Source organism: Terrapene carolina, unplaced genomic scaffold, assembly GCF_002925995.2.
Source record: "Terrapene carolina triunguis isolate 2854851 unplaced genomic scaffold, T_m_triunguis-2.0 Scaffold69, whole genome shotgun sequence".
NCBI lineage: Eukaryota > Metazoa > Chordata > Testudines > Emydidae > Terrapene > Terrapene triunguis.
In genome coordinates, this window is record NW_020664420.1 from 52,753,654 (window position 1) to 52,781,562 (window position 27,909).

At 39.5% G+C, this 27,909-nt stretch overlaps 1 protein-coding gene across 2 annotated transcripts in view; it reads left to right on the forward strand.

Annotated features, from left to right (window-relative positions):
* The window catches only part of RHOBTB3 (Rho related BTB domain containing 3), a 61,158-nt gene that overhangs the window by 8,946 nt on the left and 24,303 nt on the right, over positions 1-27,909 (forward strand). For both annotated transcript variants that reach the window (XM_029910931.1, XM_029910932.1), the window contains exons 3-6: positions 918-1,110; positions 4,838-4,989; positions 20,879-20,990; positions 22,543-22,908. In XM_029910931.1, coding sequence (XP_029766791.1) covers positions 918-1,110; positions 4,838-4,989; positions 20,879-20,990; positions 22,543-22,908 — 823 coding nt within the window. The remainder of the gene's footprint in view (positions 1-917; positions 1,111-4,837; positions 4,990-20,878; positions 20,991-22,542; positions 22,909-27,909) is intronic.

A 27,909-nucleotide genomic window follows, 5' to 3' on the forward strand; every position in this document is an offset into this window, starting at 1 on the left:
TTTGAAGTTCTCCAGCTTAGTGTTCCTTAGGCTAACTGTGAGATAAACTGATTGGTACATGAGATTGGAAATAGGATATGAGAACTGTTCCCCTGTTCTCAATAGATTGTCACCCTGGATACCAATCTCTGAAGAGAGGTCAGCTTAGTTAATTTGCCTTACTTTTCCTGAGTATCCCTGTGTAGGTAGGCTTTCAGAGAAGAGCTTTTCTTTAGTTGTAATTAATTAAAATCATGAAACAACTTTAGCGTGTAAACCTTGTTATGATAAATCAGTAACCATAGTTACTTGTAACCAGAACTAGAGATGATATATACAGTTGTTATATAAAGTCTATAAACTGCAAACTCTTAATAGGTAGCTTGTTAGTGAATATACCAGAATCTTTTGTGCAGGCTTTTCAATGGAAATATACAGTGTAGTGAATTCAGTATTCAACTGTGTAACTTTTAAGGCAAATTTTAAAAGTTCTATAAGTACACAGCAAAGGGTTTGTGTATCCACCCAGAAAGATCCTACAGTACTTTAACAATATCACAGAAATTGCTGCATACTTTTACAATTGAAGATGATGGCACTGCTTTATTTCCTTAGTAATACAATTTTGAAGTTAAATTATTTAAAGAGCAACGTATATTTCTGCGTGCAGTGCTTATTAAAAGTATGGTGAGTTTCAACTGCTGTTCTTAGGATTCCAGGTATTCATAAGTTTACTATTAAGTGCATAAATTATTTCCCAGACAAGAAAATTATACAGAGAAATTACAAAGCACAAACCCACTCTTCTCTTTGTTGCATCTCGTCAGTTCAAAAACATAATTTATCTATATTTTATGTGCAAGAATATTTGTATAGACTCTTTCTTGCCTATAAATAATAATAAAAAAGACTTTTGATGCATTTTTTTTCCTGTTTAGGATATTTTTGACAGTGACTGGTACACCTCTCAAAATCTTATTGGAGGAGCTGATATCATTGTGATTAAATACTCTGTAAATGACAAATCTTCATTTCAAGAAGTAAAGGACAGTTATGTTCCAATGATAAAAAGAGCACTAAATCATTGTTCAATTCCAGTCATAATTTCTGCTGTTGGTGCAAGAAAAAGTGGTATGTATTAAATCTCATATTATGAACAGCTGAAATATTATCTTGAAGTTAGATGTTGGGTAAATCACAATGAAGTCTGATTACATCTTCAGTCCAGTCATGGTAAAAGTTTGTTTTCTTCAGAGTTTGTCACATTGACAAAAAGATGTGATGTGTTAAGGTGCTGTAGATTGACAGTGATTAATTTAGTATCAATATTATGTATTTTAAGTTTTTGAATATAGACAATGCAAATTAATAATATGCTTTGATCTCTGTCAAATAACACTCCTGCATGGCTCATCATCTGCAGGAATTGAACCAGGACCTCTGGATCTGGATTTGATGTTGGAACTAAAGGTCGGTTAGCTTGGAGGAGGGACTAAGAACTACAGTGTGTTAGGGTGCGTGACACTGGGACAGAAGGGCTAACCCCTCTGACTACAAAGTGGAGAGAGATCAGGACTGTACTCAAGATCATGTGGAGCCTCTAGACATGAGTTTTGATTAAACACGTAACTGTAGTGTGCGCTATATTCCAGAGCAGTGGTTTCCAACCTGGGCTGCATATGCAGCTCTCTGTTATGTGGGCCGCATCCACACAATATATATAATACCCGTACGTCTCTCTCTCTTTTTCTTTCTTTCTTTAAATTATGACAGCAATACGATGCAGAGACAAGGTACCCTGTCCAGGGCAGAATGCCCCTCTCCTCCCCAGGGACGGCCCCCTCCAGCATCCAGTCCCCCACTCAGGGACTGTCCCTGCATAAACCCAGCCCTTCACTTAGGGACTGCCCTCCAGAACCTCCCCCATCCAGGGACTGTGCCCCAATATCTAGCCCCACATCCAGGGACTGCCACCTGTCCCCCAACGGAGAGTCTATCCCCCATGCACTCGCCGCACCCCCCTCCCTGCATCCCTAGCGCCTTGCACCCCCTTACAGCCCCCTCGTCCCCCGTACCCGCTGGTCTCCTACCTCGTCAGGTAGCTCAGCTGTGCGGCCTGTGGGATAAGGGGGGTGCCCGATGGTGTGCTGCCCCATTTTTGCACCCTCCCGCCCTGCCCTAGTTATGGCCCTGAGGATGTCACAGCTGTGTGCTGATTGGGCCGCAGGTTGAGGATCACTGTTCCAAAGTTCCTATGTAGCAATACAAAAAGAATAAAAACTAGTATAGTGTTTAAAAAGGAAAAAAAGACACATCAGGTACCAGAATAATTTTGGTAAAATAATTTAACATTTCATATATACATAATACAGAATATTTCACTGTGATTAAAAATTGCAATCATGGTGTGTGAACGTCTCAAAATTCTCAAACGAAGCAGAATTAAATGTGGTCTGTACTTGGCTGGGAGACCTTCAGTGATCACACGTTACTGTGTTTGTAATGTGTGGTACTGTGTTTTGTCCTGCCTACACTAGGGAAATTTATATATATATATATATATTTTTTTTTAATTTGCTTGATGGTTGATAGTTTGGTGTTTTTCATTCTTTATTCTATACTTCTTCCAAGCATTGTGGTATTGCTGATTTTTTTTTTATACACTTTAAAATTCAGACCCATGACTTATTAAAGAAATCTGCATCTGTTTTACTTAGGGAAGCATTTTAAATTTGACATGGTATGAACTAAAAATAAGGGATATAATTTGTGAAGTGGGTACTCTCCGAGACAGATAGCATAAGCAGATTTCTATCCCATGTCAATACTGTATAAACAATCAAACAAAAATAACTTTATTTTATAATATGCAAACAAATTTTGTGTACATAAAAATATAACTACTTTGGAGATATTACATTCAGTTTTGCCAAAGCCTACTTGGGTATCTCTATTCAGTGAACCAAAAAGAGCTGCTATTCTGTATATGTTAAATCTTATGAACAATTTTTTCTTTTGTAATTCATTGACATGGCAAAACATGCCAGCTTGAGTAATATAGGTGGATGATAAATCTTCCAGTTGTCCGATTATAATAAAGTGAGGGTTAATTTAACTAACTACATGTTTGGCTAAGCCAATTCTTTTACTTATACATTTACTTTTTCCTATAAATTTGTTTAATAACATATGCATCACCACTTCAAATGATTCTGAACCTTTGTAGCTTTTTTTTTTTTGGTAGTGAAAATAAGCTTTGGAAATAACTTTATTGGGAGAGTAGGCAATATTTTGCCAAGTTTAGGCTTGGATCCTGTATTGTGATCTGTTTGAGCAGACGGCTGTGCCACACAGAGCCTCTCTGATGTCAGTAGGCCCTACTCATAGAGCCCTATTGACTTCAGAGGGGCTCTGTGTGAGCACAGCTGTCTGCTCAAACAGATCACAATACAGAACTGGGACTCAAATAGGTATGGTGGAAAAAAAATTTGTTGGCATAATTTGCTGCTTGCTGAGGTGGGTGGACCGTGTTTGGGTTGAGAGATGTATACATTATGAAAGAACGCATTTATAGGTGGACAAAAGTTTTTTCCATTGTCAGTTAAAGCAAAGCCACCTTGACTAATGCCAAAATTGTTGTTCCTTCCTCAATTAACCAGTGGTTCCAGGGAAATGCAAGGTTCTAGGCACAGATTGTATATAAAGTACAAGGTTCTGAACAGACAGTCACACAGGACAAAATCATGACTCACTATATACACTTGCACTGGGGAGTAAAGGGGTCATAAAGGTAATGCTTCCCCTTACTCCTTTGCACGTTTCCTGCATCACGGGTCACATTGCAGGGGACAGAACAGCCACCATGGGGCTGCTGCTTCTCTCTCACGTATTGCTGGAATCATGTAATTACTTCCATAGCACGTGGGGGCTGAATTAGATTTGCACACGCATCCTTAATGCTGGTGGTTCCTAACTTTTCAGTGCTTGCTTTAGCAACCTTCACATTCTTTTAGTGTGATACAATTTTTTTATGTTAAATTCAGTCTTTATCAGATCGTTAATATTCTGACTTGCAAAAAAATGTTTCTTACTGTACCAGTATTAGAGAGACAAGGTGGGTTAGAGAATATCTTTTGTTGGTGACTTAGAAAAGCTAATGAAAGCTTCTCTCTCTTACCAACAGAAGTTGGTCCAATAAAAGATATTCCCTCACCCACCTTGTTTCTCTTATATCCTGGGACCGACACGGCTACAACAACACTGCATGTACCAGTATTAACTCTTTGATTTGTTGCTTATTATATACTTACTGTAAGAAAAATGTTAATAAATTGGAGAGAGTCGAGAGGAGCAACAAAAATTATAAAAAATTTAGAAAACAGGCTATGAGGAAAGGTTGAAAGAACTGGGTGTGTTTAGTTTGGAGAAGAGAAGGTTGACGGGGGTCATGATAAACAGTCTTCACATGTGTAAGATTGTTACAGAGAGGATGGTGATGGATTGTTTTCCATGCCTGCCAAGAATAGTAATCAGCTTAGTTTGCAGTAAGGGGGATTTAGGTTTCATGTTAGGAAAACTTTCTAACTACAAGAATAGTTAAGCATTGGAACAGGGTTATATAGGGAGGTTGTGGAATCCCTGTCATTGGTGGTTTTTAAGACCAGGTTAGATAAACACCTTTCAGGTATGCTTACTCCTGCCTCGGCAAGGGGGATGGACTAGATGATCTCTTGAGGTCCTTTCCAGCCCTACATTATATGATTCTACGATATAATGTATCTCTTTACTAGTATTTACAAGGCAGTGTGTAGTGGACTATTTAATTAAAATGTCTTCTATAAATCTTTTGTTTTCTCAGAAGTACCTTGTACTTGTCCACTGTGCACTTTAGACAGAGGGAGCTGTGTTACTGCTTCTGAAGGGATTCAACTCGCTAAAGAACTAGGAGCTACTTACCTTGAATTGCACAGTCTCAGTGATTTCTATATAGGAAAATATTTTGGAGGAGTGGTAAGTGAGAAACTGTACTAAGCAGAGCATAGATAAAATCTTTGATATCTTTCTAAAGCCAAATGTTGGCTTTACTTTAAAACAGTGTGTACTATGTAAATGAGAATTGGATAACTGGAATAGTGACTCTGGGGCCTTATCTACACTAAACTTTTTTTTTCTCTAAAATTTTCCACTGGTGGTGCATCTTCCCCAGTTGTAGCAATATTGGGAGTACTAGAACTTCCTCTATTGCAATCAACTTCAGGAAGTTTATATGACAAACTCAAGGAACAGATCTTTTTCCTAGTTATATAATCTGCTGTCCTGTCACTTTAATGATGTGCTCCAAATTACTCAAGATGCTTAAGTGGGATATTTGGTGTTAATTGCTTACAGTTGTGTTCTACTTGTAAATGAGCATGTTATTGTGTTTGAATTTTAATATATGCCTGAAGTTACTTTTGTTTTCAGTCATTAAACAGTTTCCAGTCTCAAGCCGTCTGTCCAGTCAGTTGAAATAAAGTTGAGCTCATTTATTTTGCCTGAAAATGCAAAAACAAGGGGAAGGAGAGTGATTGAAAAAAGTAAACCATGAACATTTTCATTACAAGTTACACTTACACTTGTTGAGGGAAGGACTTTGGCCAGGTCTGTGCTACAAAGTTTTGTCAGCATTGCTATGTCTGTCAGGGTTGTAAAAAAAACACATAGCTATGTGGGCAAAAATCCCAGTGTAGATGTAGCTGTGCTGACAGAAGAGTGCTTCTGGGAGCACAGCTAATTAGAGAGACAAGATGGGTGAGGTAATGTGTTTTATTGGACTGCTTGTGAGAGAGACAAGCTTTCAAGCTTACACACAGCTCTTCTTCAAGTCTAGGAAATGTACAGAGTGTCACAGCTAAATACAAAGTGGAAAAGATTGATTAGAATAAATAGTCAACACATATTTGAAGGGAACATTCAAGGTGAAGTGGACTGTTAACACCTCTCCAGTCATAGGGAAAAAATGGGTGGGTGTGGGGGAAAGGTTGGTGTTAACACCTTCAAAAGACAAACCTGGGAGCTTAAATTCATAACTTTGCTAGATACTAAAGATCATGGACTGGATAGAGACAATGAATTTATGGCTTGTTACAACAATCTGTAACCCACTTAAACCCTCCACCCAGCTTTCCCCCGCCTCTCCCCCTTTCCTCCCTGTGACTGGAGAGTTAACTGGGCACTTCATTTTGAATGGTCCCTTGAAATGTGTGTTAACTACTTTTGCTAAACAATCTGTTTTACCTTGTACACTCTGTACATTTCCCAGACCTCAATGTTCACTTGAAAGGTTGTCTCTTTCTCCAACAGAAGCTGGTCCAATAAAAGATCTTACCTCACTCACCTTGTCTCTTTAATATTCAGCAGGGACCAACCCGGCTACAACAGCACTGCTAATGTCATTCAGGAAGGTGGTGTTACTATGCTGGCAGAACTCCTACTGTCATCGTGCTATGAGGCTGTGCTGTTATAGCTGTACTGGCAAAGCATTTGTAATGTGGCAAAATATGTTGTCTTTGTGTTTTATATCAGGATAGGTAAAGTGGTACTCTGACTGTGGATGAGTTACACTGGTATTAAAGGTGCCTAAAAACTGTTTTCACAGTTGGAGTTGTACCAGTATAACTATTTAGGTTTTAAAAAAAAAAAAAAGCTCTTCTTTGAGTGATGTCCCTATGGGTGCTCCACTGTAGGTGTGTCAGTGTCCCCTGTGTCTGGGATTGGAGATTTTACATTAGCAATGCCAGTTGGATCACACATGCGCACCTCCCCATCTCACGCCGTGAGCGGTATGTGTACATACAGCCCTGTGTAGACCAACTGCCTCCCAGTTCCTTCTTAACTGCCTTTGGTCTGGGATGGAATCCGCAGCAGAGCCCTCCTATCCTTTGAGTTGCTAGATAATGCCTTACCTGTTAGTTTTAGTGTAGTTAATTCTTTCCTTTATCATCCTCTCCCTTCATTTTTTTTTTTCTTTCTTCTTACCCTCTCTGTTAGTTCATAGCTTAACACTTTGTTTTCCTGCTTCCTGCCCTTCCTGATTGGGAAGCTTTCTCTCTTGTCCTTATGCTCAGATCTCCTGAGTTTAAAAGGTGCGTTTCCCGTCAGGAGGCCTTCCTGGTAAGAGACGGTCACCCACAGTGCATCCACTGCCTGGGAGAAGGACACCTGACTGCTAGGGCAGAAAAGATCAGGACATTCGGCTATGTCTTCTCCTCATGGAGAGATCATTGAGTACAGCATTGTACCCTGGTCCAGATGCTTCCTCCGTACAGTTCTCACGCTAGCTCGTCCACTGATCCTCATTCGCCAAGTCCTTCTAAGAGCAAATCTTTTCCCTGCGCTGATGGGAAGAAACAAGCCTTCTCATTGCCTACTGCCCGCCAGAACACCATTCCCTGCAACATCAGTTTCGGGTATGAGAAGTAGCTTTAGGGACTGTCAGAGTACTTCTGGTATCGGAGCTAAACATATGTCTAAAGACCCTAAAACGGGCAGACCTGCAGGATCAGCATAATGTCTCGGCACCAGAGACTGCAATGCGAGACCTTCAAAAATGGTGCTGACCGCCCCGACCAGATCAACTTTGTGTGCCATGGCACTGACGAAACCACTGGCACTGGCAGCTCTGTTGCCACTGACATTGCTTTCGGCACCAACAAAACATGCAACACTAGCCAAGCTCTCGGCATCGGTTCACCCTCTGGCACTGAGCAAACCCTTGGCACTGAGCAAGTCCTTGACTCCATCTGCTGGCTGCTCAAGAGAATGCGCCTCTTCCTCAGCATTGATGCATCTGCTGATGGGGCTTCTCTCTCCTCTCCAGGAGGTCAGATACCTAAGGACCTGCTTGTATATGACCTGCTTGAATCACAAGTACTCAGACATGAGCTCCCTCCATCTCTGTTCTCTTCTCTGGAGTCACAGCACTGCTCCGTTTCTCCTCCAAGGATGGCACTACCCTTCCCCAGCGAGGAAGATGAGGAAGAAAAGGAAGACTATGCCTTTCCCTCCCCCCCCCCCCCCCCCCCTTACATTTGGGACAGGCACAAAGCACATCATCTACATATCCTCACTAGCCACGGCCCCCAACCACCCCAGGACAACCCCACGTGCCATTCCCGCCACATTAGCTATACTGGAATCTGTGGGTCATATACAGATTGCAGTTTGGGAAGCCTCCCATAGAACAAAGCCAGAGGCCTACAAATTCACCATCTCTATCCATCTCTTGATCACCAGAGACCGTAGCAGATGAGGAAGAAGAACTGGAAGAGGAGGTTACACTGCCACTCTATTTCTCCTCTTCTTCCCCCGATGAGGCTATCATGTCTCCACCCCCTACGTCAGCCAACGACTTTAAACACTTCCAGGAGCTGTTTCACAGGATAGCAGACTCCCTCCAGATTATTTTGGAGGAAGTGAAAGAAGAACAGCATAAATTGCACAACATTCTGCACACATCCTCATCCTCCAAAATAGCCCCCCCTGTCAATGAGTCCCTTCTTGACCTGGCCTACGTGCTCTGGCAGATCCCAGCGACCATATGCAAGTGGGTCACCAAAAAAATTACCCACTCCAAATTCCTTAGTTGTCAAGGCCGTGCACAAAAAGGGATGCCAATACCACCCTAGATCCACTCCTTATGACAGGGATTGGAAGCGATTAGATCTATTTGGCTGCAAGGCTTATTCATCTGCTACGCTCCAATTCTGCATTTCCAACTGTGAGGCCAAATATAATTGTCAATTATTCCAAAATACGGGAACTCTGCCACAAGCTTCCTGATGACATGAAGGAGCAGCTCTAGGCGCTTATACTTGAAGGATACCTCTTAGCCCATATAGCTTTACAGTCCTCCTTGGATTCTGCAGATACTGCTGCCTGTTCCATTGTGACTGCTGTAGTCATGAGTCAGATCTCATAGCTGCACCTCTCTGGGCTCCTCAATGAGGTACAAACCATCATTGAGGACCTGTCCTTTGAGGGCCCCAAATTATTTGCAGAGTGCACGGATGAGTACCTACACTCCCTGAAGGATGTTCGAGTACTCTCTGCTCTCTTTGCATCTATATGCCAGTGCTGAAGAGATGACTGGGGAAATAGTAATACCCCTGCGATCCTGACCGCCGTTTGCTCCTCACTTACTGTACAACACACAACACTGTTAACAGAAGCTCCCTCCCTCCCCCAAGTGCAGACGTACGACTCCTCACAGGGCTACCTCTCTCACACCTTTGGCCAAACAACAATTTTTGAAGGTGTGGTCGAGGCCCCAAGAAACCTTCCCCCTGTTCCAGTCACAACAGCCATCTCCAACATCCCACCAGTTTGATGACCATTTGGCCCCTTTCTTTCCATCAGGGCGGCTAATTATTTCATGTAAGTGGGTTCTAGAGGAGTGGCTCTCAACTAGGGGTATGCGTACCGTTGGGGGTATGCAGAGGTCTTCCAGGAGGGTTCATCAACTAATCTAATCTAGATATTTGCCTGGTTTTACGACAGGCTACATAAAAAGCATTAGCGAAGTCAGTAAAAACTAAAATTTCATACAGACAATGACTTGTTTATACTGCTCTACATACTACACACTGCCACAACCTGACTGCCAGGGCCAGAAAAGATCAGAACATTCGGCTGCGACTTCCAATTGATTTATTTTATAATTATATAGTAAAAATGAGAAAGTAAGCAAATTTCCAGTAATAGTGTACTGTGACACTTTTTTGTATTTTTATATCTGATTTTTTTAAGCAAGTAGTTTTTAAGTGAGGTGAAACTTGGGATACGCAAGACAAATCTGACTCCTAAAAGGGGTACAGTAGCCTGGAAAGGTTAAGAGCCACTGTTCTAGAGATCATTAAGGAAGGATACTCCATCCCATTCCTATCTATCCTACTCACCCTCCCTCCCAGTCTCTTTAGGGACCCTTCTCACAAACACATTCTATGGGAAGAAATAAACCACCTTCCGCAACTGGAAGCGATAGAACCAGTCCCCATCCCAGCACAGAGGGAAAAGTTTTTCCTCCCATTATTTCCTGATCCAAAAGAAATCCAGCGGATGGAGACCGATCCTAGACCTTCGAAACCTCCACAAGTTTGTCAAACTGCACTACTTGAAGATAGTTACCCTGTCCATCATTATGCCAGCACTGGAACAGAGAGACTGGTTCTCAGCCCTTGACCTCCAAGACACACATTTTCACATCACAATAAACTCTGCCTACAGACAGTTCCTCCAATTTATCATGGGAACCAATTGCTATCAATACAAAGTACTGCCCTTCATACTTTCTGCAGTCCCCTTGAGTGTTCTCCAAACTCCTCACAGTAGTGGCTGCCTATCGATGCAAAGAGGGCGTTGTCATATTTCCATACTTAGATGATTGTCTCCTCAAGGCCCCATCTGAACATGATACCCTTCATACTGTATGAATGACAATGGACCTCTTCTCGAATTTCAGCCTATAGTGTAAACTCATGAAATTTGCTCTCTCCGTCAATGTGGAGGAAGTAATGCACAGCTTTTTGCCCCCCTTCATCCCCTGTGATGAATTACACAAACTGGTTATAGAATAAACAAAAATCAAGTTTATTAACTACAAAAGGTAGTTTTTAAGTGATTATAAGGGATAGCAAACAGAACAAAGCAGATTACTGAGCAAATAAAACAAACTTGCAAACTAAGTTCAATACACTAAAGAAACTGGCTACAAATAGTCATTTCTCACCCTAAATGTTGTTTTAAGCAGATTGCAGAATTTCTTTGTGGACAGATAGCTCTTGCTTGCAGCTTAAAACTCCAGGTATATCCTTCATGGGCCAGACACCATTCCCAATACTCCCTTTTGTCTTTGTTTCTTCGATGTCTCAAGCAGTCATCTTGGGTGGAAATTCAGTGAAGAACGAACCAAGATTAACTTACTCCCCAGCTTTAAATAGGGTTTGCATATGGCAGGAATCCTTTGTTTCCCAATTTGACCCCCACCCCCTCTTAATGAAAAGCCACTAGAAGTCCAAGATGGTGTCCAGTAACAGGTGACATGATCACCTGACCCTGCATTGTCAAAGTTCCATCCCAGGAAACTTCTCAGGAAGGAGGAAATTAGCATCTTCAAAGACCTATTGTTCCTCCTAATGGCCCATCCAGGCTGTTTGCATACTGTCTGGTGGGTGTTCCCCAGGTGAAAACACAGTTGTAATTGTTAAATAGTCAATATTCCTTACTTCAGATACAGAAATGATAAATGCATATAAATTGGATAATCACATTCAGTAAATCAGAACCTTTCCAATGATCTCTCACATGACCCATCTTGCATAAAACATATCTTAGTTATGCCATATTAATATCATAAACATATCTCTATGAAAAATATGGGGCGTAGCATCACAACGCATTCCTCCTCACATGGGATAGGCTGCTGCTGCTCTATGCCTTTCCCCTTCTGTTCAGAGTACTTCACAAGATCCAAGGGGACCAAGCCCGAGTCATCCTTATAGCTCTGACCTGGCCATGACGACAGATCTGGTATATGTAACTTATTTGCATGACAGTATGCCCGCCGAATACTCTGTGACTGACTCCATGTCTCCTTTCACAGGATGCGGGTCAAATCCTTCATCCCAATCCACAGCTACTCCATCTGAAGGCATGGTTCCAGGATTCAGAGATGGCCTGTTCGGAGGCTGTTAAACAAGTACTCTTGAATAGCAGATGTGATACAACTTGATGCACTTACTTCCACAAATAGACTAGATTCCAATCTTGGTGAACCTCCAATCATGTCAAGGCAATGAGCACTCCATTACCACTCATCCTGGAGTATATTTTACACCTTAAAAGATCCGGGTTATCCACCAGCTCCATTCATGTGAACTTGGCAGCCATCACGGTCTTTCACCCCAGATAGACGGCCACTGTTATGTTCACCCACCCACTCATGAAAAGATTCCTGAAAGGCCTCCAAAATCTTTATCTTCACATACGGGATCCCATCCCAGCTTGGGATCCTGGCCTTGTCCTACATTATCTTACTAGACCACCATTTGAACCAGTGGCAATGTGCTCTTATGTTCACTTATCCATGGAAACAGCATTTCTTGTTGCAATCACCTCTGCCTGTTGGGTTGGTGAAATTGGAGCACTCATGGCATCTTCCCCCCCCCACTTTTTCATAAAGAAAAGGTTATGTTACATCCACATCCTAAATTTTTACATAAGGTACCATCCTCTTTCCATCTAAACCAACCTATCTACCTTCTCTGCTTCTTCCCAAAGCCGCACAGCAACCAGCATTAGGTGGCATTACACACCTTGGATGTCAGATGAGCATTAGCCTTCTACCTGGACAGAACTAAACCTTTCAGATGCTCGCCATGTTTATTCCTATCAATAGCTGAAAGATCAAAAAGCACAGCCATTTCTAAGCAATGCCTTTCCAAGCGAATCTCACAGTTTATAAACCTGTCCTACCAGCTGCATAATCAACTACCTCTTCCTGGCACTCAGGCACATTCCACCCGCTCTCTCTCCACCTCGTTTGCCTTGCTCAACAATGTCCTGATCGCTGACCTTTGCAAAGCGACCACATGGACATCCGTGGACTCGTTTAGCTGTCATGACGCTATTACTCATGACACAACATCAGATACTCTACTAGGACACACTGTCCTATTGTCCGCATTAAATGCTGCTCTGAAACCCCAGCCTTGCAACTAGGGGCACTGCTCTATGGTCACCTACAGAACAGCACCCATAGGGACATCACTCGAAGAAGAAGAGAAGGCTACTCACCGGGTGAAGTAACTGAGGTTCTCGAGATGCATATCCCTATGGGTGCTCCGCTGTCTGCCCTTCTGCTTTGGAGCTGAAAGATGAGCTCTGCAGTAGAGAAGGAACTGGGTGGCGGTTGGATCGCACAGTGCTTATATATACCTGCTGCTCATGGCATGAGATGGGGAGGTGCGCATGTGTGGTCCAACGTGCACTGCCAAGATCTCCAATCCCAGACACGGGGCACTGCGGCACTTACAGTGGAGCACCCATAGGGTCACACATCTCAAAGAGCCTCGGTTACTGCACAGGGTGAGTAACCTTTTCTTATACTGATACAAAAACTGTGCGTACAGCAGGCCTCAGATAATAATCAAGACAATCAATCCTTACTTGGATTATCATACTAGCTTTTTTTCTCTCCCACTTTGAGATGTAACGTAATAAGGTGTTTTGTTTTGTTTTTTTAGTGCCCGCTCCTACTCCCATTAAAATCAATGACAACATTTCTACTAATCTTGGTGGAAGTAGGATTGAGCCCTTAATGTTAGATAGTTAGGACTAAAATTTCAAAAACAAATATATTTTTTACAAATATGAAATGAGTGATTACATGCGTAATACAAATTAAACAGTGAAGACTTGCTTGTGAGATTGCTTAAGTGCATGTTTTTTTAAATGTAGTCCATACTGATAATTTGTAAAGAATTTAAAAAATGCTGGGTTGCACCTTTTTTGCTTCTTTTTGGTGTATGGAGATCCGAAAGTTTTTTTGTTTCCCCAAAAACGTTTATTTTCTGCTGTTTTTTATTAGTATTTTAAGAGTATCAGAAATGTTAAATGTGATCTTCCCTATCAATTATAAAGTCTTGGGGATCTCAGATGTTTATTCTGAGTTCTCACAACTTAGTTTAAAGGATTTTTTAAAACTTCTAAGACAATCTTTCAACCCAAGTGTAGGTTAGACATTGTACTTAAATAGAAGTTAAACAAAGTTTTAAATGTGTTGAAAGTGATTTTTTTTCAATCTCATTTGCTAGTTTTCAGCCTTTGTGATATATTATAATTAATTTTCCACTCGTCATATAGCCTTCCAAACAGGGTAGATTTGATTTAAATCACTAGTCAGGAAGACTCAATCATGGATTTCTACATAAAAGTACATTGTTGTTGGTTATTATAACCTTGTGAAGAATATGTAGGTTTCATTTTTAGAAGGTACACACTGTACCTTTTTAAAGTGATTTATTTTGAAAACTTTTCAGATTAGTTTTACAGCTATATCAGAAAATGAATGATTGGTTATTTCATTTACCAAAGGTAACTGAAGCAGATATGTATGAAGTCATTGGGAGGTGAACTATCTCCAATTCAACAGGTTAATCATTAATATTTGGAGGATTTTCTTGCCATGCTGTATTAGGAGAACATCACCAGACTGACATTTAAATTGTTTTATTTAACTAAAACAACAACATTATGTATTCTGGATTTTTTTTCTTCAACAGCAAACATATTTTAACAAAATTCAAAAATTCATACGCTTGTTTAGTTAAACATTCAGGTTTTTTTAAAATCAGGTTTGTTTTGGTTAAAATTGTTTTTAACTAAAATAGTTAAATGAAATATTTTGTAAAAAACAAAAATTAAATCGACTATGTCACCCAGGTCAACATGAGAAACTTAAAATATTTGGCTTCTGCAGCTAACTCAGTCGTCTTCACGTTCATTTTCCTGTTCGTTCATAATCTGGAAAAGAAAAACAAGCTTTCCCACTTTTTCAGGTCCCAAACGATTTCTCAATTTGGAATGAATTAGTCCAAAGGAAGAAAATATTCATTCTACAACGTCAGAAGAAGCTACTGCTGTTAAAAGTGAGATTATCACTTCAACAGTCTCTGAATCCAAGTGATTAAGTGACTTCCACCAGTTCACTGGTGTGACTTTCTTTAAAACATCATCAGCAAACATATATTTCTTGAATGGTTCACCCTTAGCTCTGAAATTTATTATAGTTAGCATTATGGAGGGATGATTGCTGGATGTCCATGTCATAGCCAACTCTTCTTCAGCAGTTAAGGTTTGACCCTGGTACTGAGTATTGAGAATATTTGCAAGAAAATGAGCTGGAGATAGCGCTTGTCCGATTCGTTTTTCTTAATGCTTGTAATTTAACTCTGTCATTGTATATTTCTCTTCTTAAGATCTCACTCAGTTCCTTCCAGATTGCAACCGCGTCAGCAATAAAACAGCTATTTCCCTGCATTTTGTTCAAGGCTACAGAAATAGGCTTCAGGGTACTCAAAACGTGTTCAACATTTCTCTTAAGCCCAGTGTTGAGAACTTTGGCTGTGACAGTGCCATCTATTTTTTTCATGATTTTCTTCACAAACTGCCATCAGATTAGGCCAGTTCTTGATATAGTGCTCAAAACAGTCCACTACTGAGTTCCATCGCATGTGTTGTGGGAGGGTTAGCTTGGTTCCTCCCACTTTTTTCAGAGCCGCTGCTGCAAAGTGGTTGTTATGGAAGTATTTTGCAATTTCAACAATATTAGCCTTTATTTCTGGAAGACTGAAGTCTTTGGCTAGGAGGTGCATCAAATGAGCACTGCAACCGTATGTTATTGGCTTGGGACTCTCTTCTAAATTTCTTCTCATCTTGGATACATTTGCAGTATTGTCTGTGACCAAGCTGCGTACTAGACATTTGAATTTTTTTTTCACAATTTGTTATAGCTTTTACTGCTACTTGTAAGTATTCTGTTGTGTGTTCGTTTCCTGACGTATCAATTGTTTCTGTAAGGAAGACATTCCCTTCTTCTGTTGTCACACAAGCACATGCAACGGGATAATTGTGGACATTTCTCCATCCGTCAAGACTCAGGTTATCAATTTCACCCTCTAGACCTTTTGCACACTGCTCAATTTCTCTTTCATACACTTTATCCAGCAATTTGCCTGTGACATCTGCTCTGTTGGGTGGACTGTATCCTGGTCTTAATGACTGAACCATGTTAATGAAGTGTGGGTTTTCAGTCATATGGAAAGGAGAGTTTGTTGCATAAACAAACCAGGTAATTTTTTCATCAATTACCTCTTTTTGTAATCTGCTGGTTCTTATCACAAACTTATCTATGGTTGTTTCTGGATGATGGAGATTTTTTTTTTCTTTTTGCTACAGGTGATATACTGTGGCTATGTGACATACATGATGTGACTGAAACACTATCATTGGCAGATAACTCTGAAACTATAGAAAATGATGGTGATCTTGAAGGTGGATAGTCTTCAGAATCCTATATGTTGAGGATGGATTCTCCTAAACAAAATAAGTCAATGCAGTTATTTAATTATTATTACCATATTGCTCATTTAGTATTACTCATTGCATTCACTGACACTCAGTACTACTTTAGAGGTGAAATTGTAAAAGGAAGATCTGCCTATTTCAGCTATTTATTTTTTATCACAACTGCATCTAAAATGATAGTACCATAGAATAATAACTATATTTTTTGCTCAAACATGAGAATTCAAGAATAGTCCAGAAGGAAGACAGGCAGTCCTTAAGAAAGAAGTATGAAATAAAAAAGTTTACCAACCTGAAGATCCTGCATGTTCAGACATGTTCCTTTCATCATCTTCAACGCAGCTTCCTCCTGAGAAGGAACACTTCTCATGATGTTTTTTCATTTGGGCAACCAGGCCTTGCATTTCTTTGTTGCACTGTTTGCATTTTGCACGCATTCCTGTCTTACCCACAGGTAGAGGAACTTCATTAAAATATTCCCAAATTGGGTCTCTCTTACGGCCTGCTACCATTATAGGTTTTCCCTTGTAGTGAGAGAATGTTATGGTAGATCTCAAATCAATGAAGGCTACACTCAGAAAGACCTCAAGACTTCTGGAATATGTTTTCAAACAGTTTCACTTTTGTTTCTACTGCCTGTCCCTTCCTTCTCACATTTATCTCCAGACTTCTTCTCCTTGTCCAGATCTATTACGCACCCAACAATCTTCTATTCATTGAACTTTTTGAAACTTTGCACTTTTAGAGAGAGGTAAGGGATTGACTCTGTGTACACAAATTTGCAGAGAGACAATAGGGTTGAGGTCTGTTATTTCTCACCTCTATATATTATTTATTTATTTAAAAACATTTTTGTTGTTAACAAGCATGTTATCTCTGAAGACACAAATTCACAATTTGAGAACTGCAAAACTAAGCATCTCTGATCATATCTTCTAGACTGAGCACTGAGTCTCATTCAGTAGATAGCAAGATTAACCTAAATAATCTATACAGAAGCCCCTGGAACACCGTAAGATTGGGTCCCTAATCCATGAACTATTGGAACTCATTTACAAAACTTTTCTTAAACATTACATGAATATATTGTCTCATACTATAGAATTAGAATTTATAATCCCTATTCCATGATGAGATACATAATAGCACAAAGATATCTTAATTAAAACTATCTTTAGATTTTTTTCCTCAAAAACCATTTTTTAAAAAATCATTGATTTTTATTCACCCTGCTTCCAAAGTAGATAGGACCTGAATGTCTAATGTAAAAAAAGTGAAACACTTTTTGACAAACATCTTTTAGACAATCCTAAAGAACCAAAAAATTATACAAGTCAGTTATTTCCCTCGTTGCAAGTCATCTTTAGTGACTCCACTTTTTACAGTGAACTGAAAGTTCTTTCCCCATCTTTTAAGGTGAAAAACTCATGCATATAGGGAGTGCAGTGCCTTAGACAGTGAAAATTTGTTAAATATGTAATCTCATCAGTAGCCCTATTTCATAGAAGCAACTTTTACTGGGCATGGTAGTGTGGCTATTTTTAAGAAGGAAACTATTTAACTTCACCTCATTTTTCTGATTAACCTAGATCTTATTGTGCGAGACAAAAATTAGTTTTTCATCTATGTAATGTTTGAAAATGGAATTATACTGTTAACACTGAGAGTGTTAACTTTATAAGCATTTTATAACAGTTTCTCCTTGAGTCAGAAACTGACCTTTTTCACTCACTGCATGACTGAGCATGTAATGTAATACAGATTAAATGCCCTGAAATAAAACTAAATAGGACTTTCTTCGGGAACCTGCAAGAATATCATGTTGCTATTTTGTTTCCAAAATGCATGAAGTTTCAAAAGTATAATATCTTAAGTCAATGGGAAAGGGGAAGTAAATGAAAAGCTAAAGTATTAAAAACCTACTGAAATCACAACTATGGTCATTTTTTCGCAATATAGAGGTGTTCAAATTCAAAAGCAAATTTAAGAAGTCAAAACATGTATAGTGCTCTAAAGTGGACCCCCCCCCAAGTGGATATACGGTTGGTGCAATGATTAGGGAGACAATATACAAAAACTGGAAATCTGAAACTATTTTTAAATGCAAAAGCAAAATGGTCCTGTATGATTAAATCATGTTGAGCAGTTTCCCAACAGATAACCATATCACTATACTTGATAAGAGTTGTTTTTACAAAAAATGTAGTAATATTATATTGCTGGGTCAGTGGTCTTAGTGCAGAACTGTTTGGAATTCTCCAAGCTGTACATTTAAACCTCAGCAGGCAGCACACATCAGTTACGACTGAAGATTTACAACACCCCCTGTTGCCTGTATTTTTTTTTTCTTCACTGCTGATGTTGGGGGAATTCCTCTGACAACTGTTGCTATTGTAGCAGTAGCTGACTTTAGTCTTTCATATTATTTTTTACATGAATTTACCTCTACCTCCATCACACTAACATGTAATTCTGAACATTATGAAGAGATCCAACCTCAGCATCTCATGGACCTTAAATTTACTTTTATAGCCTCATTTGAGTTTTCTTATAGACACTGGGTTTATACTGTATTTGTTGTTGTTGCTATGTACTGTTCTACTTTCAGAAAAGGTTAGAGAAGTAGTCCAGTGGCTTAAAACATTGCCCTGGATGTAGTCATAAGTATAACCAATGTCCATTACAGATGCACCTGACTATTGCTTGAGATGTCTCTTAGTGAGCCATAGCTTGTTGATTAAGGAATCTATGCTCAGATTCCACTGCAAGCTGCTAGGTCTCAGGGTGAGCAACACAAACTTCTCTTGATTTCATAAAGGCTTCTGCTAAGTAGCTGAGAAGGCCTCAAAGCACAAGTCTGCAAGTACTTCAGTACTTGTAACCCAGATGAGTCTTTGTTTTGGTACCAAAATAGGCTTCAGGGCAGCTCCTCTGGCATTTTTACAAGTGGCCAGCTGCTCCCTCCAGGTTAGTCAGTGGGCACACCAGAGCTTTGGTACGCTTACAGCATTGGTTATACTCCATTCCAAATTTAAATTTGAAGTACCACCTCCCGAGATGGAAGTCTACCTCTGTGAGAGACCGTATATCTCCACTGATAATACCTTTTCTGTCTTTCTTTGCGGAGATCTCTTTCTGGTTACTTTAGCTTCAACAGCATTGGTGGTGTTGGGACAGACCTATGGCTTTGAGCTACAGTTAAGCTCATATAGCCTGAAGAACACATTTCATCACATAGCTTTAGCTTTGTCAGTGACACATGCACCACATTTCATTGCTGGCTGAAACACTGATCTAGAGCCAGCTTTGAACTTTCAGAGCCGTTAGTGTGCCGGGTTAATGATGCCAATACCTACATTTCTCTTTTCAGTGCTCTTGATTTACTTTGAAATACTTCAGTATTTACGCCAATGCCATTGTTACATTGTTTATCCCAATGGTGTCAACGTTTTTGGTGTCAATGTCTTTCACACTATTAGGGTTTACTTAGAAAATGTAGCTTATGTTGTATTTCCATCTATGTTCATGTTTTTCTAGTTCTTCAATTTGGAGTACTTCCTCCAAGTGCTTAAAACATCTAGAAAAAGTCTCCATGTCTTTCTGATATTTAAGACCCAAAGAAGGATGTTTATTTTTCCTCCCTCAGTGCTTTCCTTTGTATTATAGGGGTAATTCAGAAGTGATGGAATTGCTCCCTTTCGCTTTAAGGTTGTCTGTGGTATCTACTGATTGAGAGAACTTGCATCCCAAACTTGACTCTGTTGGCATAGAACTATCATTTGATTGCCAACTGCATTATTCAGATTTCTAAACTGTACCACAATTAGGGTGAAGTTAGTATTTCTGAGACTTAATGAGGGCCTGGTTTCACTTATTTTCTCACAATTTGCATCTCATTTGCATGGCCTCTAGTCTACCTTTATCTGTGTCATTGGTTCCAACATGAGAGGAAACCTTTTTCTTATTCCAAGCCTCTGACCAAAGCTTGTCCAGTCATGAAATGATATCTCCCTACTACCCGTGGGGCAACAAACCATATAAGATTTAGTAATAGTATAACTGCCTTACCCATCTCATTTGTAAGTAATTACCCTTCACTACTGCCACCTTTCCTTCTGTTCTATGATCCCTTAGTTCTATATTTACACTTTATCATCTTCACATTGTCTTAAGACTTTTGGAAAACGGATAACTTTACTATATATACCATTCCTATTATGTTAATTACATTTTTATCTTCTGCTTTTAGAAAACTAAGCTCTTATCTAAATACATTCTTTATATTTTGACTTTATTTGTATAATAAAGCAGCTCATAAAAGGTTGATGTTATACAGTGTTCCTGGATAGTTCTTAGTAATAAAGCCCTTACACTGTTTACCATTATTTCTGGGACTTGCATCAGATTACCCATGTTTACCTATCAATCCCTGCTCTTCCTTCCTCCAGATCCTATAGCAGTACCTGTTATGGTTGATTTATTGAATTATTTTCTGGTAGCACAGCTGTGGTTTCTGCTTTGATTGCCCCAGAGAACAAATGACTAACCTTTGAATTGATAGTCTTTTTAATTAAGTTAATCCAAACAACAGTTCATCACAATTCACTTTACTTGATTTCTTATGTAAAATTTTAGTACTCAGTCAACATTGCGCAGCTATTCACATTGGCATCAGTGTCAGTTCTGTATACAAACTGGGAAAAGTGAGAATGTTTTTGTTTAACTTCTTCTTAAATAACTTTATTTGTAGTTTTTAAAAATGCATCTCATGTTTTAGTTGGAGTATTTTATGATCCAAAGCTTGAATCAGAAGTCCTCTGAAAAAATGAAGAAAAGAAAAAAAAGCCACAAGTGCCATGGAGTTAAACCGCCTCAGCTTGAACAGCCAGGTGCTTATAATAGTAATTAGTTTTTTTCCGTGTAATACTGATCAGATTGATTATTTAAAAACATGTTTAATAAATTATCCATTACTAGCAACTACTGTGATGTGTGATTTTTATCTCAGAATGGATTACTTAATTATTTAGGGAAGTAATTCGTGAATCTTGAGGATTTTATAAAACTATATATATAATATGTGATGGGTGATCATTTAAAATTTGTAGTATGTTTTATAAAAAAAAATCAGGAGTTGTGCTCATTGAAGTGAACTCAGAATATGGAATGTTTAGTGAAATTATGGATGAAGTCTGAGTTTATACAAGCTGCACGTGAAGAGATAAAAGAGAATAGTAGTTACACAAGAAAGTAAAGGGAGATGTTAGAAAGAAGGCGTGAAAAGCTAAAAGGTAGTTTCTTTTTTTAATATAGGTTTCAGCAGTTTAACATCATATTAGGTTTTATAGTTCTTTTGATTAAAATTTGGTAACTTAATTACAAATTTAAATGCATAAGAATGGCCACCCTGGGTCAGACCAGTGGTATAATAACTTGAAGGTGCTTCATGTTAACTCCGCATAATATAACTTGTTCTAGTAAATGCTAAATATTGAACCTAGCCCAGAATCTGGGGCCCAGTCCTGTCCCTAGTTCAAGTCAATGGCAGCGTTCCTATAAATTTAAATGAAAAGAGGACCAGACCACACTGGTTACCTTGTAAAAATGAAGTTACCTTAAATTACTATGATAAACATATTAGAAATTATCACCCATTGCAAAATATATACTCTTATAAAACTTCTCATAATTATATAGCCATTCCTAAATCATTACACACTCAGTTCTGAGATTAAAATCAGAGTAGTACTTGTAATCGATCTGAGCTCCATCTGTGAAGTCAGAGGGGCTGCATGGGGTTTAAGGGAAGAAAGGATTTAGCCTAGAACGTTTAATGGAGTTGTTCTTTAAATAATTTTGCACTGAAACATTTTTTACTGACAATTAACTCTTGCTATGAGTCATTCAGGCTCTGTCTCTAACCTCTCTCTGATTTCTGCAAAGTGTAAGGTGTTGAGACTGCATTTATCTGGTGGGCATGCAAAAAAATTAAATTGTTAAAGTTCTGAGTTAGGAAAGATTGTTTTACCTTACCCATATTATGGGTAAAGTATACACTTATTTATAGGTTTTTTTATGAAGTCCCTTTTTATGTAAAAACCATGTGAGATGACATGAGAGACTAGACGTATATAATTAGAAATTTTAAATTTTTCTTTGGAAGATCTATAAAATGGTGGAAACCTTTTTACAAAACAGTTCTAATGTTAATTATTCTAACATCACTTAAGGTGAATGAAAGACTGGATTTGTTCTAATGGTGAAGGTGATGTATAGTTTTTAAGAGCAAATTTTTATTGAAGTTAATTAAGAAAATACCTTTTTATGTCCTCATTTAATCCAGTTTCTGAGAATAAAGATGCTTTTGTTTGCATAGCAACTAATAGGAGTTTAGAGTTACAAAACCGTTCATTCATTATTTTTAATATCTCACTTTTATAGAAAAAATGCCAATCTTAAAAGGTGAAGCCTCGCATTATAACTCCGATTTACATAACTTGCTGATCTGCTGCCAGTGTGTGGATGTGATATTTTACTCAGAAGATTTAAAGGAAGTAGTAGAAGCACACAAGATTGTTTTGTGCTCTGTAAGCCATGTCTTCATGTTACTTTTCAATGTGAAGAGTCCAGCTGATATTCAGGATTCCTCTATCATAAGGACTGCACAGACTCTCTTTGCAGTGAACAGTGAGGCTATGTTTCCAGTTTCTAACCGAGGTTCACCATGCGGCCCACCGGTTAGAGTCATTGTTAAAGACTCTTTCTTCTGTTTTTGTTTGTCAGACATTCTGCACTTCATTTATTCAGGTATCCTGTCAGAATGGTTCCAGCTGTTTACTATCTTTTTACAGAGCAAACATATTGCTTTGGAGTATATATTACCCTACCAAAATATATTCCTCTATTAGGATTAAATCAGTTTGATTAAAATAGTCCATCTGTATAGGCCATTATTTGGAATAGCTTCTACGTGGAAATGGAGCTTAACCTTACAATTTATTGCTTTTAGCACTATATATTCAATTCCAAAGTCATTGAATCTAGTAAACCAGAAGCTTCTAAAGTGGAAAAAAATTTCCTCCAAAATTCTATAAAGCTAATACATTTTCCATAAGTAACAGGTAAAGATGAATGTAACGCCAAACATCGCCTTGCCAAAAACAGCTTTTCAGTGAGATAATTTCAGAACAAAATAAAACTGTTAAAAAATGGTTAAAAACATTGTGTACAATAGTGTGTTAAAGAGAATGGGGAGCAACATTATCTGATTTGTGAGAGCAGAGGACTGGGAGTCATGTGATCTGTGTTCTGTTTTCATTTCTGCCATTGTTTCATTATGTAACCTTGGGCAAGTCACTTAATCTCCATTTCCCAATCTATTAAAATGGTGCTAATGATATTTTTCTGTCACTGTAAAACATTTTGTGAGACTCAGTTGAAAGACACAATAAGTGTGAAGTATTGTTAAAGAACACTAAATCATCTAGCAACTCTTTTTTGTTTGAATAGCCTATTACTTTGTACTGATATGACTTCTAATTGTATTACATATGACATCCCCACTAATGAAAACTATAAGAGATTTGTGGGAGGAAGTAGTAGTTCTCTAAATAATGCATCATTACATTCACTGTAATTAGAAATGTGTAACTATATAGTTAGAGATGTTATATGTAAGGGAGCTGAGTTTATCTCCAGAATGATGGTTGTCAAAAGTATTTAAAGGACTGTTCCCTTGGAATGGCAGTTCGTAGTCTTTGGAAAGGGCCAGGAATGTTTTACTTTAATTCCTCCAAGACTGATTCCAAGCTTATGCCTTCAGTAAACCTGTATGGAGCATTATCAGACTTCTTTGTAAAAATAATTTGGATGTAAATTTTTATCTGGTTGGCTGAAAGAGCTTTCAGCCAATGTACCATATTAGGTGTAAGCTGAATTTTTATTTTTAACCAAAGTCTCATGCCAACCTTTGGAGGAGTGGTCATCTTATATGAGGTTTACATTAGAGGAAATAGAGAGTTGAGCCTCCCTCCCCCAGTAATGACACTGCACCTCTGAGGAGCTCTGCATGCTTCTTGATTCTCATGGCTTATCGCTGCAGTGGGGTTGGATTTCCCTGGCAGGACTTAGTGCTGCTACTTGGCAGTTCACTACTGCCTTATATACTTGTGTATATTCCCACTATATGCTGGTCAATAATCTGAAACAAAATTTAAAGTAGAAATTAGGAGATGATCATCCTACGTGATTTTCTGTAGTAATTATCTCCCACTGAACACACATAGGTCTATAAAGCAACTTCACCAACTAGATCACTATGCTACATGCAGACTTATCAAATAATATTCATATAGGAAATGTCTAACTATTAATATCCTTTTAATGACTTTCTGAAATTCTTAACTTTCATCTCTGTCTCCTTATCTTTTTCTTTGCCTCACTCCATTTCCTTTCCTCTTCCACTGTTCCAGAACTTCAGAGGAGGAGGATGATACTGGAACTAATCCACTGAGTATAATGCTACCAGCTTAACTAGGGCTTCAGAAGGAAAACATCTGCTGGTCCCATGTATTTTAGCTGAGTGGCTGGAACAGTCCTTACTAGGAGAAGCAGCACTTGAGTGAACTGCTTCTCTGTGGATCTTTGCTCCTGTCTTTCTGTTCAACTAGTGGTGGCAGCTTCTCTGAAAAGGCTCATCTCTTCAGCATCTCTGGACTGATGGATGGGTTATTTTTTTGAAGCAGGCAGAGGATTGAGGAAATACAGATGAAGGAAGCGGGGGGGTTGTAAAGGTAGGGAGAAGTAGGGCAAGAAGAAAGAAAGGAAAAGAGATGGAGGGTAAGGAGAAAAGTGAATATAGGTAGGTAGTTTACAAAATTGCAAAAAGAAATGTATTTAAAATCTATGCCAAATGTTCTTAATACACTGTTTTGGAACCTTTTTCTATGTGTGTTTTTTTTTTTTTTAAATCAGTCTACATAGAATGAATAAGTAATTTTCCTTAATTTAAATATATACTGGTACTATTAAATCTTATTTGTTTTAATAAATATTATATTTAAATTGTTAAACTTCTTATAAATCATTTTATAAGCTTAGTAACATGCTCAAGGGCGTGTGCTTTACCCAGTATACAAACACTGAAGATGTGGGCGTATTGGCTGAATGCACACCTTGTTGTGTGCTATTGCTTCCTCATTCCGTAATGTTGTTCTGCATTAGATGCAGAGGACAAAACACTATATTGGGGAAGAAGATTCCTCACAGTTTGTCTCTCAAGCCCTTGATAATGCTGTAAATTCAGCCTCTTTTAAGGGTGACTGACTTGGAAATGGGGGGCTTTCAAAGACAGAAAGGAATTGAACAGCCAACTCCCCTTTTAGTACTTACCAAAGTGAAGAATTCATAATGTTGGTTTAAATACCATGGGCATGCACTGTGTGAGCCTCTGTCAACAATACCTCATTTGTGACTAATAATAATGTCCCTTTTATTCTAGCCCTAGGCTTTTCTTGATCAGTCTGCCAATCCTTTCATACTGTGTGGTGTTTTTCTGATGTGCACCAATAGTGACTGATTAGTTTAATTTCTGTCATAAATCAGGGTTCAAATTTAGATCTTCAGAGAAGAAAGACTAGTGCAGTAATCCTTGGTGCTTTGGCTTGCAAATACAGTTTACTGGCCGATGCTGGTGTTCTGTCTTAATTTTATCTTCATGTATATTAGCCAGAACACACAAGCAATTTATACTTTTATGGATCAAATTCTTCCCTAAGTTATCGCTTGTGATCTCATTGAGATCGCAAATGGTGTAAGTCAGCGCAGAATTTGGCACATATCAAACTTGGGTCTTCCCATTTAGAGGATTTTTAAGGAAAATATTGAGTCAGGAAGAATAGAAGTCTAGTTTTTGAGATACAGTGTAGATGCTTTCTGCCCCACTATCAATGGATTCTGTTCATAAAGTTGAAATAGCCTTTCCCTCTCTCTGGCGGATGGGGGTGAGATCAGGGTATTTTATACTGCATCAATCCCTAGCTGCTGTTTTAACCCCTTGGGTTTGACTACAGTGGGTGAATGTTAAAGCACATTGAGGTCTGCTCTAACTTATGCCTGGGGACTGGCCTGCATAATGTGGGCCCCAGCATCACAAGGATGTGAATATGAGCCTTATGCCACCTTTTCATCTCCCTTACCCCTTCAGACTTCGTACCTTTCATCTATAGTTGAGTCCCCTAACCCGAATGGTCATTAAGGCCTGGTCTACACTAGGCTTTTATGTCGAATTTAGCGCCGTTATATCGAATTAACCCTGCACCCGTCCACACCAGGAAGCCATTTAGTTCGACATAGAGCTCTCTTTAAATCGATTTCTGTAATCCTCCCCAACGAGAGGAGTAGCGCTAAATTCGACATGGCCATGTCGAATTAGGCTAGGTGTGGATGGAAATCGACGCTAATAGCTCCGGGAGCTATCCCACAGTGCACCACTCTGTTGACGCTCTGGACAGCAGTCCGAGCTCGGATGCTCTGACCAGCCACTCCCCCGGGAAAATTTGAATTCCTTTTCCTGTCTGGGCAGTTTGAAGCGCAGTTTCTGTTTGGACACCGTGGTGAGCTCAGCAGCAGTGGCAACGATGCAGAGCTCTCCAGCAGAGATGGCCGTGCAATCCAATAGAAAGAGGGCCCCAGCATGGACGGATCGGGAAGTCTTGGATCTCATCGCAGTGTGGGGCGATGAGTCCGTGCTTTCAGAGCTGCGCTCCAAAAGACGGAATGCAAAGATCTATGAGAAGATCTCTAAAGCCATGGCAGAGAGAGGCTACAGCCGGGATGCAACGCAGTGCCGCGTGAAAATCAAGGAGCTGAGACAAGGCTACCAGAAGACCAAAGAGGCAAACGGACGCTCTGGATCCCAGCCCCACACATCCCGTTTCTACGAGGCACTGCATTCCATCCTAGGTGCGGCCGCCACCACTACCCCACCAGTGACCGTGGACTCTGAGGATGGGATATTGTCCGCGACCGGTTCCTCAGCGGACGGGGAAGAGGAGGAAGGAGATGAGGAGGACGAGGCAGTAGACAGCGCTTACAACGCTGATTTGCCCGACAGCCAGGAGCTCTTCATCACCCTGACAGAGATCCCCTACCAACCCTCCCCAGCCGTTACCCCAGACACAGATTCAGGGGAAGGATCAAGCTGTAAGTGTTTTAAATATCTAAATATTTATTTACAACATAACTGGCGTATTTAAAATATTAACATTAGCTAAAGTGCTTTAAAACATGTAAACATTTATTTGCAACAAAACAGGAAGATTGAAAATATGAACAGTGGGTAAAGTGCTTCAAAACATGTAAACAGGAAAGTCAAACAAAAGGGGAATCAGTGCAAAGTGTATCATGATTTGTCTTTTTTTGGGCGCCTCAATATATAGTCCGAACCATTTTCAAAAAATTGCACAATGTCCGCTTCATGATTATAGTGCCCAAAACCCTGCAGTCATTTGTCCCTCCAAGGGCACCTAAGCCAGGAACTGGTCAATGTAACCGGGGATAGAGGCGAGATCCTCCGGGGAGAACTCCTCATACACCTCCTGCAGGTGTTTTTCCAGCCTCATCAGCAGGTTCCTGGGCAGGGAGAGCTTATTAGGCCCCCCGTGGTAGGACACGTTTCCCTGCCACAACGCCAGCAGGTACTCCGGGATCATGGCCTTGCACAGCAGTGCAGCAAATGGCCCCGGTTTCTGCAGGCTGTCCCGTAGCATCTTCTCCTTCTGGCTCTCGGAGACCTTCAGGAGGGTGATG